Genomic DNA, 14,129 nt, shown 5'->3' with positions numbered 1-14,129 from the left:
GTTATGCTAGCCTCATAAAATAAGCTGGGAAGTATTCCTGCCTCTATTTCCTCAAGGTCTTTGGGTAATATTGGTATTGCTTTTTCCTTTAGTGTTTGCTAGAATTTGTTTCTTTTTCTTTCTTTAGTTCTATTTTTGCTGAATTTCTTTTGAGACTTTGCTATTAGGCACATACACATGAATTAATTATGATGAGTTGACTCTTATTGTCGTGATAAAATGCCCCTCTTTATCTCTAGTAAGACCCCTTGTCTGGAAGTCTGTTTTGTCTGTTTAGTTTCCATCTAACTAGTGTTTCTATGGTATGTCTCTTTCTGTGCTCTTATTTTTGACCTATCTTTTGTCTTTGTCTTTATTTATTTATTTACTTATTTATTTATTTTTGCGGCACACGGGCCTGTCACTGTTGTGGCCTCTCCCATTGTGGAGCACAGGCTCCGGACGCGCAGGCTCAGCGGCCATGGCTCATGGGCCCAGCCGCTCCGCGGCCTGTGGGATCTTCCCAGACCAGGGCATGAACCCGTATCCCCTGCATCGGCAGGCGGACTCTCAACCACTGCGCCACCAGGGAAGCCCTGTCTTTGTATTTAAAGTGTGGCTTTTGTAGACAGCATATAATCGGGTCTTGCCTTTTTATCCAGCTTCCTATCTGCCTTTTAATCGGTGTGTTTAGTTCATTTACATTTAACGTAGGTATTTATAGGGTGAATTTAGGTCTGCTGTTTTATCATTTGTTTTCTACTTGTCTCATATAGTTTTTGTTTCCCTGTTCCTCCATTCCTCCCTTCTTTTGGGTTAATTGAATACTTTTTAGTATTCCATTGTAATTCCTCTGTTAGCTTTTTAGCTACACTTTTTTTACATTTGTGTGTGTGTGATTACATCATGCAGTGTTAACTTATCACAGTTTATTTAGAGTTAATATCATATTCCTTTGTGTAAAATGTAGGAACATTATGAAAGTATAGTTCTGTTACCCCATCTTTTGTGCTTTGTCATATATATTATTTACATCTACATACATTGTAAACCCCACAACACTGTCATAAAAATTTTTACTTTAAACAGTTATATGTGTTTAAAAGAAATTAAAAGAAAAAAATTTCACATTTACCATTTTCAGTATTCCTCAGTGCTTTCTGTAGATCCAGGTCCATTTCATGTTTTTTTCCCTTCAGTCTAAAAATATTCCTTTAACATTTCTTGCAGGTCTGTTGACAAATTCACTTAGATTTCATTTATATAAAAATGTTTTTGTTTTGCCCTTCTTTTTGAAGACTGGTTTGGCTGTGTATAGAATTTTGGATTGACAGTGTTGCTGTTGTTTTGGTTTGGTTACATTTATGTACATTTATGCTTTTCACCAACTTTGAACTTTTTTTTGGCCACTATTTTTTTCAAAAAAATGTATGCCCCATTCTCGACTTGTTAGTCCATTTGATATTGTCCCACAGGTCACTGAGACTTGATTCTTTTTTCTTCAGTCTTTCTCCTCCATGTCCTTCAATTTAGATAATTTCTATTGACCTATCTTCAGATTTACTGACTGTCTTTCCCATCTTCAATCTCTGTTTGCTTGCCCAGTGAATTTTTCATTTTAGTTATTGTTCCTTTTAATTATATATTTCTTTTGGTCCCCTATAATTTCCATTTCTCTGCTGAGATTCTCTATTTGTCCTGCGCTAGATCTAAATAACTCTCTCTTCCTTTATGTCCTTGAGCATATTTATAATACTCCTTTAGGGTCCTTGTGCTAATTTCACCATCCAGGTCATCACCTCCTCTTCCCTACACAACATGGGTCACACTTTCTTCTTTTTGTGTACTGTATGTCTAGTAATTTTTTAATATTGACACTGTAGTAGAGACTCTGGATTCTGGTATGTCTCTCTGAGAAATAATGAATTCTGTTCTAGCAGGTGGTTGCCTTGGCTGAGCTCAAACTCCAAACCCCCTCTCTCCAACACTGGGCGGCAGAATCTCTGCTCAGTTTTCTCAGCCTCCAGCCGCAGCTTCTTGCTGAGTCCCTGGAGTCTCTTCCGCGTCTGTGTGCTTTAGGGATCAGCCATGGAATCAGGCAGGGCTTATACACAGATTTTAGGGCCTATCCTCTCTTGGCTCCTCTCTTTCTGGGATTTCCTCCAGCCTCTGTACCAGCCCTGAACTCTGTCTCCTGATACCTTAATTCTGTAAGGCTGCTGCTTATTCCCACCCAACACTGAACTGCATGGATTAGGGGGTACCCTCAGGCAAAGAAGCCACACAATGCAAATCTCACCCATGGAGGTCCTGTTTCTCCAAGAATTGACTTCTCCATTTCTGCCTGCTTTTGGTAGCCCTCCAGTTGCTCAAATTGTTTTGTTTTGTTTTGGTCCAGATTTTACAATTGTTATGTCAAGGAGAGTTAGTCTAGCCAACCTACTATGCCATAATTGAAAGCAGGAACTCTTTTTTTAAAAAATAAATTTATTTATTTATGTATTTATTTTTGGCTGTGTTGGGTCTTCATTGCTGCGCGCGTGCTTTCTCTAGTTGTGGCGAGTGGGGGCTACTCTTCGTTGCGGTGCACGGTCTTCTCATTGCGGTGGCTTCTCTTGTTGTGGAGCACGGGCTCTAGAGCACAGGCTTAGTAGATGTGGCACATGGGCTTAGTTACTCCACAGCCTGTGGGATCTTCCTGGACCAGGGCTCGAACCTGTGTCCCCTGCATTGGCAGATTCTTAACCACTGCACCACCAGGGAAGTCCAAAAGCAGGAACTCTTAACCCTGTTTTATCATTTGTTGTTTTGGGGCTTTTTTTGCAGTTAATAATATAACATGCACATCTTTCCATATAATCATGTATAGTTCTACTACACTATTTTTAATATAGTATTCCATTCTATAATATATGGACATGATATAATTTATTTAATCATTCCCTAGAATTTTCACCCATTTACATTTTGCTGTCATAAATGATGCTGTGATAACCACATCCTTGTAGTTATGTTATCCATGGTTATTTCCTTAGGATAAAAATCCCTGGGCTTCCCTGGTGGCGCAGTGGTTGAGAGTCCGCCTGCTAATGCAGGGGACACGGGTTCGTGCCCCGGTCTGGGAAGGTCCCACATGCCGCGGAGTGGCTGGGCCCGTGAGCCATGGCCGCTGGGCCTGCGCGTCCGGAGCCTATGCCCCGCAACGGGAGAGGCCACAACAGTGAGAGGCCCACGTACCACACACACACAAAAAAATCCCCAAATTGCTGGGTCAGGTATGCTATTGTATAGTTTTTCCAAGATATCCTTTAGTATTATTGTAGTTCTTATGTTTACAAGGTTGTTCTTAATAGAATTTGCTTCTAGGTAAGTACATCGTTTGACTGTTACTCTTGGGCATGTAAATATTAAACTGTTTTATAGGCATATATCTTCCCATCTATAAAGCTTTGAATTGAACCTAAGTTCTTTCTGGTTTTTCTGCAATATGTGTTTCAGAGTCCCGTTCGATTTGATACCTTTGATAGCCTTTCACTAAGTATTCCAGCTGCCACATGGGTATGTACTGATCTGTGGTTTACTTGGGGTCTGTTTTGGAGACATTTGAATCTGAAAGGGCTTTGAGACATTTCGTGTAGCTCAGCTACTACACATGACTCAGACACATGGTTGGTTGAACCCATCTTAGTTTTAATCTGTGGTACCATGGCCTGTCTTGGGGGAAGAAGGTGGGCATTTTCTGTCTTGCTGCAGAAATTTTGGCTTTTTTGAACACACACACACACACACACACACATACATTAATCTCAAATTCAAAGCTATCTACAGGAACATGGAAGCCCATAATTTTCTGCAGTGTTATGTCCTCATACTCTTGAATCCATCCATAAGGGCAAATCCAGGATGCTCTGGGCTCCCCATTTGTTCAGGAAACACCCAGTTGTGTCTGTGAAGCTTCGCTGCCTGCCTAAGCAGAATAAAGCTCTGGCCTTCACACTGTTAACAGTTTCAGTCTAGCTCTCCTTGAATTGTAATCATGAATGTTCTTCTTGTGCTGTAGGGTCATCCACTGACCCTGGACCACTGCCTTCACCACTTCATCTCGTCGGAATCCGTGCGGGATGTCGTATGTGACAACTGTACGAAGGTATGGCTTTAACCCCAAGTGCCATTTCCTGAGCCGGCCCACGTGTCCTGATAACAGCGCTTCCCACACTGTCGGCCCTGAGCTCTGCCGACTACCCCCAGAGGCTCTCTGCAGCCACAGCCACATCCATCTAAGTTGCTGAGGAAATTGGCAGCCCACGGACCAAACCTTTTTCCCAGATGAGTTTGGTTTCATCCACAAAATGTTTAAAGAAAAAAATGTGAATGCCACGCTTTGAGGTGGGACAGGCCTGCTCCAATTCACTGCAGTTCCCTCCGCACCGGCCTCAGCTGCCTCAGCTGAGCGACCTGCCCGACTCCCCCGAGCAATTAAACATCACCCTCTGAATTAAGAGGAACTGTGGGGGCCAGAAATTTTGAAGACACAGAACGAAACAGATGACACACTAGTGTCAGTTTCAGTGCGGCCTCTTTACTTCTTTTGCCTCCACGGTCACCATTAGTTAATGACTAAAAGAGTGAAGACAACTCACAGATAATTGGGCAGCTGAGTTCCTTCAGCAGGTGGACGTCAAGTGCCCAGTGAATGCACTTGTAACGCCAGCCTGACCCGCAGCTGTCCCTAGGGGTCCTGTTTCAAGAATTTCTGCAGAGGGACTTCCCTAGCGGTCCAGCGGTTAGGACTCTGCGCTTTCATTGCCGAGGGCACGGGTTCGATCGCTGGTCGGGGAACTAAGATCCTGAAAGCTGCGCAACACTGCTAAAAAAAAAAAAACCCCAAAAGAATTGCTGCCGAGAGATGTTTCCTTTATTTCAGATTGAAGCGAAAGGGACGCTGAATGGGGAGAAGGTGGAACACCAGAGGACCACATTTGTCAAACAGTTAAAACTAGGGAAGGTGAGCCCCTGCCGCATGCCTGGCCGGCTCTGCTCCCGAGGGCCCCCAGGTCCCGCTCCCGACCCGCGGCTCTCTCCGTCTCTCCCACCCGCAGCTCCCCCAGTGTCTGTGCATCCACCTCCAGCGGCTGAGCTGGTCCAGCCATGGCACACCCCTGAAGCGGCACGAGCACGTGCAGTTCAACGAGTTCCTGATGATGGACATCTACAAGTATCACCTCCTCGGACACAGACCTGGTCACCGCAGCCCCGAGCTGCATGAGAAGGCTGGGCCTGCGCTGGAGCTGCAGGACGGGCTGGCAGCCCCCAAGCCAGGTGCCTGCCCGAGGGGCCAGTGCAGCTGGAATTTGTGGGTTCCTTGTGCCACGAGGGCCAGGCTCACCCGATGGCTGCTTAAATTCTTGAGAACAGCAGGATTGGGGGTGGGAGAGGAAAGGTTTTGTAAAAGAGGTTTAAATGATATAGTCAGGAGATGTCTAGTTTTTAAAAACTCTCTGACAAATGAAAAGCTATAGGCAGGAAAGCAAAAGGTTGCTTTCCGGTCTTCTGACTAAACAACAATTGGCTCAACGCATTCCAGTGAATTCCTTCTCTTTTCTTCTCCCCAGTACAGTCACCTCGTTTAGACAGGAACTGTGGGGAGGAATGTCCTGGCTGAAGATCCCTGAACATCTTATTTGGGTTGATACTTCTTTACTGAATTGCTTTTTGTCTGATCCCATTACCATCCTCCCTTGAAGCTAATTATTGAATCGGGTCCCAGTGAAGCCAGGCAGGCTATTATCACTCTGTCTCCCAGAGGCTGATTGGTCCAGGGGCAAACAGCAGACGGGGGATCTGGTACTGGAATGAAGCGTCGGGACAGTTTTTTGTTCTTTGTTTTTAATTTTTATTTATTGATTTGTTTTTGGCTGTGTTGGGTCTTCGTTTCTGTGCGAGGGCTTTCTCTAGTCGCGGCGAGCGGGGGCCACCCTTCATCGCGGTGCGCGGGCCTCTCACCGTCGCAGCCTCTCTTGTTGCGGAGCGCAGGCTCCAGACGCGCAGGCTCAGTAGCTGAGGCTCACGGGCCTAGTTGCTCCGTGGCCTGTGGGATCTTCCCAGACCAGGGCTCGAACCCGTGTCCGCTGCATTGGCAGGCAGATTCTTAACCACTGCGCCACCAGGGAAGCCCCGTCGGGACAGTTTCGTAAAGGTGTTACGTGTAATATGTTCATTTCTTTGTAAATGAGGAAAACTCACCGACTTTCAAGGCTCCAGGCCTGAACTCGCCACCCGTGTGCCAGGACTGTCCTCCCTGCACCCCAGACTTTCCCCACTTAACACCCCTTCCTATCATTATTCTTTCCTACATCCATTTGCGTGGCCTGGCAGGACATCATTCACGGGAGACCGAGCTTTGTCCTTTCTCAGAAGATCAATAGTTTAACATTGGGAGCAGCTGGGGTGGGAAGAGGGCCCAGTTTTAAATCAAGGACCTCCTTGCCCTGGCTTCCTCTTCTCCCTGGCAGGGGTGCAGCTCTTTGGCAAACAGGGCTGGGAATCTCAGAGACTCACAGAGTTGTCAAAGTGAGCAGGAGGCTAGGAGCTGGGTACATTTTTCCTGTTTGGGATTAAAACAGGCAGAGGCGAAAAGGAAGTTCTGTGAATCAGCATAGTACAAAATCAACTATCTGTTTTTCCTCTGTAGCCTTACTGGGGAGTTAAATTTTAAGCTAATCCAAACCATGTCTTGTTTACCCAAAGCTGCTGCTCACTTTCATTGCCTTCGGCCTTTTTCTCTTGCAGTTCGGAATCACCCGGGTGGCCCCAAAACACAGATTTTCATGAACGGCGCCTGCTCCCCGTCTTTCTTGCCCACGCTGCCAACCCCAATGCCCTTCCCCCTCCCAGCTGTTCCTGACTACAGGTGAGCCACTTTTTAGACGCATATGCCTCACTGACTGATGGCTTTAAAAATAAGAATTATAAAGTCCATAAAATGTAAATGTTATGTGTATGTGTATATCCATGTACATATGTATGAAAGTATGTACATAGAATATAAAGAAAGAAATTTTAAAAATTTTGGGGACACCACCTAAAGATAGATCACCAGTTAAATCTTTTTCTTCTACTCTGTAAAGTTATGTGTGTGCATGTGTGTGTGTGTGTGCATATACTACACAACATACATACACTCACAGAATGGACAGTTCACCAGGCCAGTAAATACAGGTCTCTATTTCAGTGGTTGCATAGTATTCAGTTGTGTAGCTGTACCCTTGTGTCAGTCCCCTATTGTTGAACATCTAGGATTTTTTACTCTTTGCTTTTGCCTCTAAACCTTCCTTGTATTTGTAAACCACTGGCATCTGTTCCTACCGTTCAGCTCCTCCACGTACCTCTTCCAGCTGGTGGCAGTTGTTGTCCACCACGGAGACATGCACTCGGGCCACTTCGTGACCTACCGACGGTCCCCGCCTTCGGCCAAGAACCCTCTCTCCACCAGCAACCAGTGGCTGTGGATTTCTGACGACACCGTCCGCAAGGCCAGCCTGCAGGAGGTGCTGTCCTCCAGCGCCTACCTGCTGTTTTACGAGCGTGTTCTTTCCAAGATGCAGCACCAGAGTCAGGAGTGCAAGTCTGAAGAATGATTCTGCCCTGGCCCCGAAGCTAGAGCTGATGGCTCCGTCCAAGCTGTGTGTGTGTATGTGTGCGTGTGTGCTGTGCTGTGTACGTCCAAGCAGCCCCACTAGAGTCCTGCAGCCTTCTGGCGTGCTCTAAGAGCAGGCTCCACACAGGAGCTGGTGGCCCCGATTCAAAGGAGGTCAGGCTCCCCGCACAGCTCTGCCCGCGCGCACCAGGGCAGCGGGGCCGGGCTAGGCAAACGGTCTTTGTGTCTAGAGCGTGTCTTGTCACTCACCTGATCCAGGTAATTAAAAGAAACCAGACTCCAGAAGCCACTTTTTTTAGATTCTGATACATTAGGTGTTCTCAGAGGGGAGTTAACTTTGTCTGATCCTCCAACGTTTCAGCACAGATCTTTTATTTTTAATAAGCAGTCCCATAAAAATGGTTGAATTAGTGAAATTATTAAAGGCAACAACTTCGAAGAAAAAGTGCCTTTTACCCTCAGTTGCTTTCGTAGCATGTCCCTTCTGGAAAATACACCTCATCTGGGAATCATGTCAACAACTTTTGAAAAGCTCTGTACCTTCCAGTTACCGAATGGAGAGCAACAGAACAGTTAAAAGACGCCTGATGCACACCCGCCTTCCCTTTTTTATGTCTTTTTCTAACCTTTCGATTCTTTATATGTAGTAAAAGCTCATTTGCCAAATCTGCCCCTCGGGGAAATTCTTTCTCTACTCTGTCAGTTACAAGTGACCAGCTTTCTCTTTGCTGTTGTCTTTTGTATCCTGGACTCCGAGGTGTGATTATCGCGTATTATAAAACTGTGTGAACAGCCGGAACTCGATGGCCTGTGTGCCACACCTACGACTCCTCCGCTCTGTAGAAAACGCCTTTCTCACACAAGGACCCCACGGTGGACAGCTATTCTATTTATTTATTGCCCATGAAGAGCTCCTGAGGTTTACGGGTGGAGCCGGGGGCTGTGTCAGAAAGACAATCCTGGCCTCCGTTTGAGAGCTGGATTCTGAAGGAAGGGCACTGACCTTGGGGCTGCTGCCGCTCTGGACCTCAGTTTCCTCATCGGTAAAGTGATGAGTTAGATTCCATGACTATCCAAGGCCAGCCCTCCCCACAAAAAAACTTTAAAAAAAAAAAAACTTTTTGAAAATAAAATTATGGCTGATATCTAGTACTGTCATTCTGTTCTAGGTCCATATTCTAAATGTATTCGTTTCCAGTAGCCTCTTACAAAAGGCCTCTCTTGGGCATCCTCCCCTCTCTTCAGGTAAGTCTAATGAAGGCAGCCCAGGGCCGAAGGAATTTTGATGACACAGGGGTATCTATGTTTTAGCTAGGCTCTTTTATTTAAAACAAAAAACAAATGCAGACTGACTCTTCAGAGATAAGATTTGGAATCAGACACGTCCAAAAGGTCACCTGAGGTCAGGCTGAGGACTGTGCTTCCCCTGGTGGGGACCAGCTGGCAGACACTTGCAGACAAGGCCTTGGTGTCAGCTGAAAGTGCTAGAGACCCAGGTGATCCCCATTTCCCCAGGCCCAGCGTGCATCCTGAGGACTCGGAACTCTCGCTATTGACAGAACGGACTGTGAAGTTCTCCAGGCCACACACCTCAGGGAGAAAGGAGCCACACAAAGCTTCTGGTCTGTTCATGGCAGACGTCCCTTCCTGACTTCTTACAGACCCTGGCTTTGACGGTGAAAGGCAAGTCCCCGTGGTACCCGCGTCGGGGGGAAACAGATGCTCAATCACGTGACCTTAACCTGCCTGGCAAAGTTGTAGCTTTGAGCAACTGCTGCTCTGCCGCTGCTTACGCTTTGCAATCTGCCATTAGAGAGAGATGCCGGGCATGAACGGGGCTCATCGTTTTAGCGTTCAGTTGTAAGCAGATCTTTGGTCGGAGGGATTGAGCCACAGTTGTAAATGTGAATGATCTCCGTGCAAAGTCTCTTCCCCTGACTTAAAGGCGACTTTCTCATTTTTTGTAAATCATTAGGCATTAAGTAGCAGCCAAATACTCTTACTTCTAGGTTTAAGTTATTTACAAAGTCGCTTCTTTTTCCAAAAACCTAAGTTAAACTCGTAGTTTATGCCATAATAACTGCTGATTTATGTTTTTGCTAAAGGTACCTTTTGTATCTGCTGTGCATTATAGCAATAAAAGAATCATTTTGTTAGGAAAAAAATCAACTGGTATTCTTTCATAATTCACCGACTCGATACAAACATCCTCTTTCTGAGTTCAGCATTGTATGTAAGAAGCCCCGCGCTTGGGTTAAACCTTTTCCATGTTCCCTGTTGGTAAAGGAAATGCCAGCTCCCTCTCGGAGTAGAGAAGGAAGGAGCTAACAGAAGTACTAGCTGTTAAAAACGTTTTTACTTTGTAATAGGCAGGATTTTCCGAAATGTCAGGTTGACCCGGGGAGCCAGAATCTTCTTTCGGACGGGGAGACTGTGGTACCAGTGAGTGTTGGTCGGGGGGTTCATCATAAGTAAGCTTCCGTGGGCCAGCTGGAGCCTGACCACCCCCAGCCTCCGGGAGGGGTGCTTCCCCCGGGAATCCTTATGCCGGAAGAAGAAGTCTCTGCAAGCCCCAAAGGAGACAGAGGCGATGGGGCTCCCAGGAGCCAGTTCTCTCTCATCATCTCTGTGCTCGCCAATGTGGTCACGGCCGTCTTTGTACCTGCAGTGAGAAAACAAGCAGAGTTCACAGAACAGCCCTCTGTGGAAACATGCCCACACCCAGAGCCCTCGTTTTGCCTGCAGGGAAACAGTGCCACGAGCACAGGTTTCTGCAGGGGCTGGAGGGCTGTATCTGGTCCACAGATGAGGCAAGCCTTTCACTTTGTTATCAGCCCTCTTTGATCACAGGCTTTAAAACCCATAGGGAATTCCCTGGCGGTCCAATGGTTAGGACTCTGCGCTTCCACTGCAGGGGGCCCAGGTTTGATCCCTGGTCAGGAAACTAAGATCCCACAAGCCATGTGGCATGGCCAGGAAAAAACAAAACAAACAAAGCACACCAACAGAGGCCAAACACGAGTCTTAGAGTTCTCCTGCAGGGTTCGTATGTGTAAACCTTCATCGCGTAAGACGGTTTCTCCCTACACTTAGAATAAAACCCATATTCCTCGCGCAGTCTGGCCCCTGCCGGCCTCTGAGGTCATCACTGCTTTCCAGCACCACCAGCGGGATTTCCACTCGAGACGCTCCAAGCTCCCTCTGCTCTCCCTCCAGGTGCCTGTGTGGCTCCCACTTTCTCTCGGTTTAGTTATCAGCTCGGACGTCACCCCTCCGTGAACCCTCCTCTAACCATCTTCCCTTAAACCCAGAATTCTCAACCAGGGTGACTCTGCCCCCCAGGGGGCACTAGGCGATGTCTGGAGACATTCTGGTTGCTCTGACCAAAGGGACCCCTGAAAAAAAATGCACAGTCTAAAAGCTGAGAATTACGTTTCATTCCGCGGACAAAACTGAGGACTTAAGCCCAGGAGGCAGCCTCTCAGCCAGCTCTGGGGGGCTGCTCCGAAGAGGTAAGGGGGGAGCCGACAAAACACGGTCGTTAGAACATCAAAAGATTACTGATAATTAAAAGAAAACCAGACATCTCGAGCTAATGAATTTAGTGCTTTTCTGTGTATGGGACAGTCTGGGCTCACTGAAATCATTCCTTTGAGATGCACCCCAGCTCTCTGGGGCCAGTATCCTGTTCTTTCCCATCCTGAGTCCCCTCAGGGGGCACCACTGGTGGTGGCTGCAGGGGCTGAGGGCTTGGCAATGGGTATGTCTCCATCCTGAGTTCCCTCAGGGCTACAGTGGCTTGATGGCCAGCATCCTTTGTTGGATGATATGGCAGGCAACATTTTTCATTCACAGGGTGGTACTGGCATCTGGTGGGTGGAGGCTAGGGATGCTGCCCAACATCCTGCAATGCACGGGTCAGACCCAGAAAGAGGATTATCTGGCCCAAAGCATCAAGAGTGCTGCTGTTGAGAAACCCAGACTCCTTCCTCCCAGCCGTTCTTAGATCAGCCTGTTTAATTTTCTACGAGACACTCATCAACCTCTGAAGTTATCTTGCTCACCTGTTCATCAGTTTGCGGCCTCTCACTCCCGCCGTGGTGAGAGCTCCATAAAGACTAATTGCTCGTGTCCCACTACTACTCCCCTAACTACACTGAAGAATTATTTGTTGTACAAATGAGTAAAGTACGGTGGAATCCTAAACTCTTCTTTTTGGAAGAGACAGGTTTATAAAATTCAGTCCACTGTCCTAAAAAGGAAAAGGTAAAAACAGTTAGGGTGTCACCTGTTGACAAGCACGAAGTTGAAGGTCTGCCCAGTCACTACAGAAATGCGATCCCGGATGCGCTCTAGGACAGGGAGCCAGGGTTTTGGAGACAGAGAAAGGCCTGAAAAGGTGTAGGTCAGCCCAGCGTCACCATATGTCGCCTGCTTCCTTGGGACATTGTGCCACTTCCCAAACACCTGGACCCTGGCCAGCGCACCTGTGCAGGGGAAACATGGCAGCGCCTCAGACAATCCACACTCACTCCCTGAGTATTCAGAAAAGGAAGTAAAACAGGAATAACATCTAATACCCAGACCGGGGACCCCCTCCTCAAAAATCACCGTGGGGCTTCCCTGGTGGTGCAGTGGTTGCGAGTCCGCCTGCCGATGCAGGGGACGCGGGTTCGTGCCCCGGTCTGGGAGGATCCCACATGCCGCGGAGCGGCTGGGCCCGTGAGCCATGGCCGCTGAGCCTGCGCATCCGGAGCCTGTGCTCCGCAACGGGAGAGGCCACAGCAGTGAGAGGCCCGCGTACCGCAAAAAAAAAAAAAAAAAAAAAAAAAAAATCACCGTGGTTCGCCCAAAACGTTCATGTGAGGACACTGATTCTTGTCCGACACTTGGAGAAACACAGCCCTAGTCCAAGTTTTTTATAAAAACACCCTAACCTAATTGCTCACTAGAACCGTAATATAGAGGCTGAAATTGGAGCAAAATGAAGTTAGGTTACACGCTAACACGGTGATTTTGCCAACTGTGGGGACAAAGGGCATCGATGGAAGATGGTGCTGATGCAGCTCAGGATGGAGGCTGGGTCTCCCGTGGGCATTTCTACGTCTCCCCGTCCCTGTGCTCTGCCACCCTGCAGCGGTTCTCAGTGTGTGGTCCCCGGATCAGTAGCACCCAGAAACTCTAGACACTAGACTGCAGGGGCAGGGCAAGCAATGGTGCTCTCACAAGCAACAAAGTCCTCCAGGTGATGCTGAGAACCTCGTGCATAGGAATTACCTGGTAATTTACCATCTCTCCGCTCTCAGCGGACAGGAGATCCCTACTATTAAGTCTGTATCCCAAGCATCCAGCAAGTTGCTTGGCCCAGAGGTGCCCGAAATATGTGTTGAGTCAATTAACAAACTCATCCGTAATTAATGGCTCCTGGGTTGAGATTTCCCTAAACACGGACCACTAGTTTTATCCAACAAGCCTTCCACACACACCCCACCGTCCCCTGCTTACCTGTAAAATATTCCACTTCTTTCTCCAATTCTTGGAAAATCTCATCTGCTTCGGCTTTGCCAAACAGGACTGTGTAATCGCAGTCCAGGCCCTCGGCTCCAATGTGCCTCCAGCTGAGGCCTGCCGAGTGGACTCCATTCTCCGGGGCTGCTCTCCTGGGCTTTTTCCTGCTGGTCCCCTCCTCTTCTGCCAACCCTGCTGGGCCTCCTCCCGTCTGCTCTTGCCCCCTCTTTCCCATAAGGCTCCTGACAGCCCCCTTCACCAGGAATCTGTCCATCTAGTCTCCACAAAGCAAACACCTGGTAGCCAGTGGCCAGGCCAAGAGAGAGAGATTGCCCAGGCTCTGTCCCAAATGCCAAAATCCACTCTGCAAAGTGGTCTCACAGTGGCATTCCTCCAGTTTTTAAGTTTCCATTTTAAAGTTTAACACCATGTCCTATAAAGGAGGTAAGAGGAGGTTAAAGCTGGAAGGATCCCTCCCACACCTGGGTAGGTATTAGAATCAGCTGCCTAGCTTGCAAAACCCACGTGTCCCTGCCCTCCACCCGCAAACATCCGAATTTTTAAAGAAACACCCCCCCCCCCGGAATTCGCACGCCAATGGCAAACTTGGAAACTGCAACCCAAACCCTCACTTTACATATGGGGAAACTGACAAACTGAGAGGGGGAGAGGTTTGCTCAAAGTCACCCAGAAAAGCATGTCTCTCTCTCTCACTTCCACCCTGCAAAGGACAGGCTGGGGGTGGGGGGTAGAAAACTGGCCGGCCTCCCACTTAAGTATTATAACAGGTAAGTATTGCGATCCTTACGCGGACAAGATTCTGAATCTAAATGTAACAACGGTTAAACGTAGTCATACACCAGCACGCCGAATTCTGATAGAAAATAAGAATTGTAACACGTGCGGGGGGTGGGCGGTGCCGAGGGTTCTCTTTAAAATGTCAGCTCCCGCGAAGCTCCGCTTCTCCCAGACACTCTAGAAAGGT

General features: G+C 47.6%; 2 protein-coding genes across 5 annotated transcripts in view; one reads left to right on the top strand and one right to left on the bottom strand.

Moving 5' to 3' along the window:
• USP30 (ubiquitin specific peptidase 30) overlaps nt 1–9,788 on the top strand; it is a 27,920-nt gene extending 18,132 nt beyond the window's left edge. For both annotated transcript variants that reach the window (XM_060118698.1, XM_060118697.1), the window contains exons 8-13: nt 3,478–3,537; nt 4,040–4,126; nt 4,904–4,984; nt 5,079–5,298; nt 6,769–6,889; nt 7,352–9,788. In XM_060118698.1, the coding sequence (XP_059974681.1) occupies nt 3,478–3,537; nt 4,040–4,126; nt 4,904–4,984; nt 5,079–5,298; nt 6,769–6,889; nt 7,352–7,616 (834 nt within the window). In that variant the 3' untranslated portion in view covers nt 7,617–9,788. The remainder of the gene's footprint in view (nt 1–3,477; nt 3,538–4,039; nt 4,127–4,903; nt 4,985–5,078; nt 5,299–6,768; nt 6,890–7,351) is intronic.
• On the bottom strand, nt 8,733–14,129 carry ALKBH2 (alkB homolog 2, alpha-ketoglutarate dependent dioxygenase). Of its 3 annotated transcripts, XM_060118703.1 has the most exons (4): nt 13,953–14,129; nt 13,142–13,577; nt 11,925–12,123; nt 8,733–10,298 (listed from the first exon to the last, which is right to left on the bottom strand). In XM_060118703.1, exons 2-4 carry the CDS (start codon nt 13,416–13,418, stop codon nt 9,992–9,994), a joined length of 783 nt encoding a protein of 260 aa, XP_059974686.1. In that variant the 5' UTR covers nt 13,419–13,577; nt 13,953–14,129; the 3' UTR covers nt 8,733–9,991. The 3 variants fall into 3 exon arrangements, with proteins under 3 accessions (XP_059974686.1, XP_059974685.1, XP_059974687.1); XM_060118702.1 differs by having other exon boundaries at nt 13,142–14,129; XM_060118704.1 differs by lacking the exon at nt 11,925–12,123 and having other exon boundaries at nt 10,010–10,298; nt 13,142–14,129.

Source organism: Mesoplodon densirostris, chromosome 15 (genome assembly GCF_025265405.1).
Source record: "Mesoplodon densirostris isolate mMesDen1 chromosome 15, mMesDen1 primary haplotype, whole genome shotgun sequence".
Classification (NCBI taxonomy): domain Eukaryota; kingdom Metazoa; phylum Chordata; class Mammalia; order Artiodactyla; family Ziphiidae; genus Mesoplodon; species Mesoplodon densirostris.
This window is presented reverse-complemented; position numbering and strand designations above follow the sequence as displayed.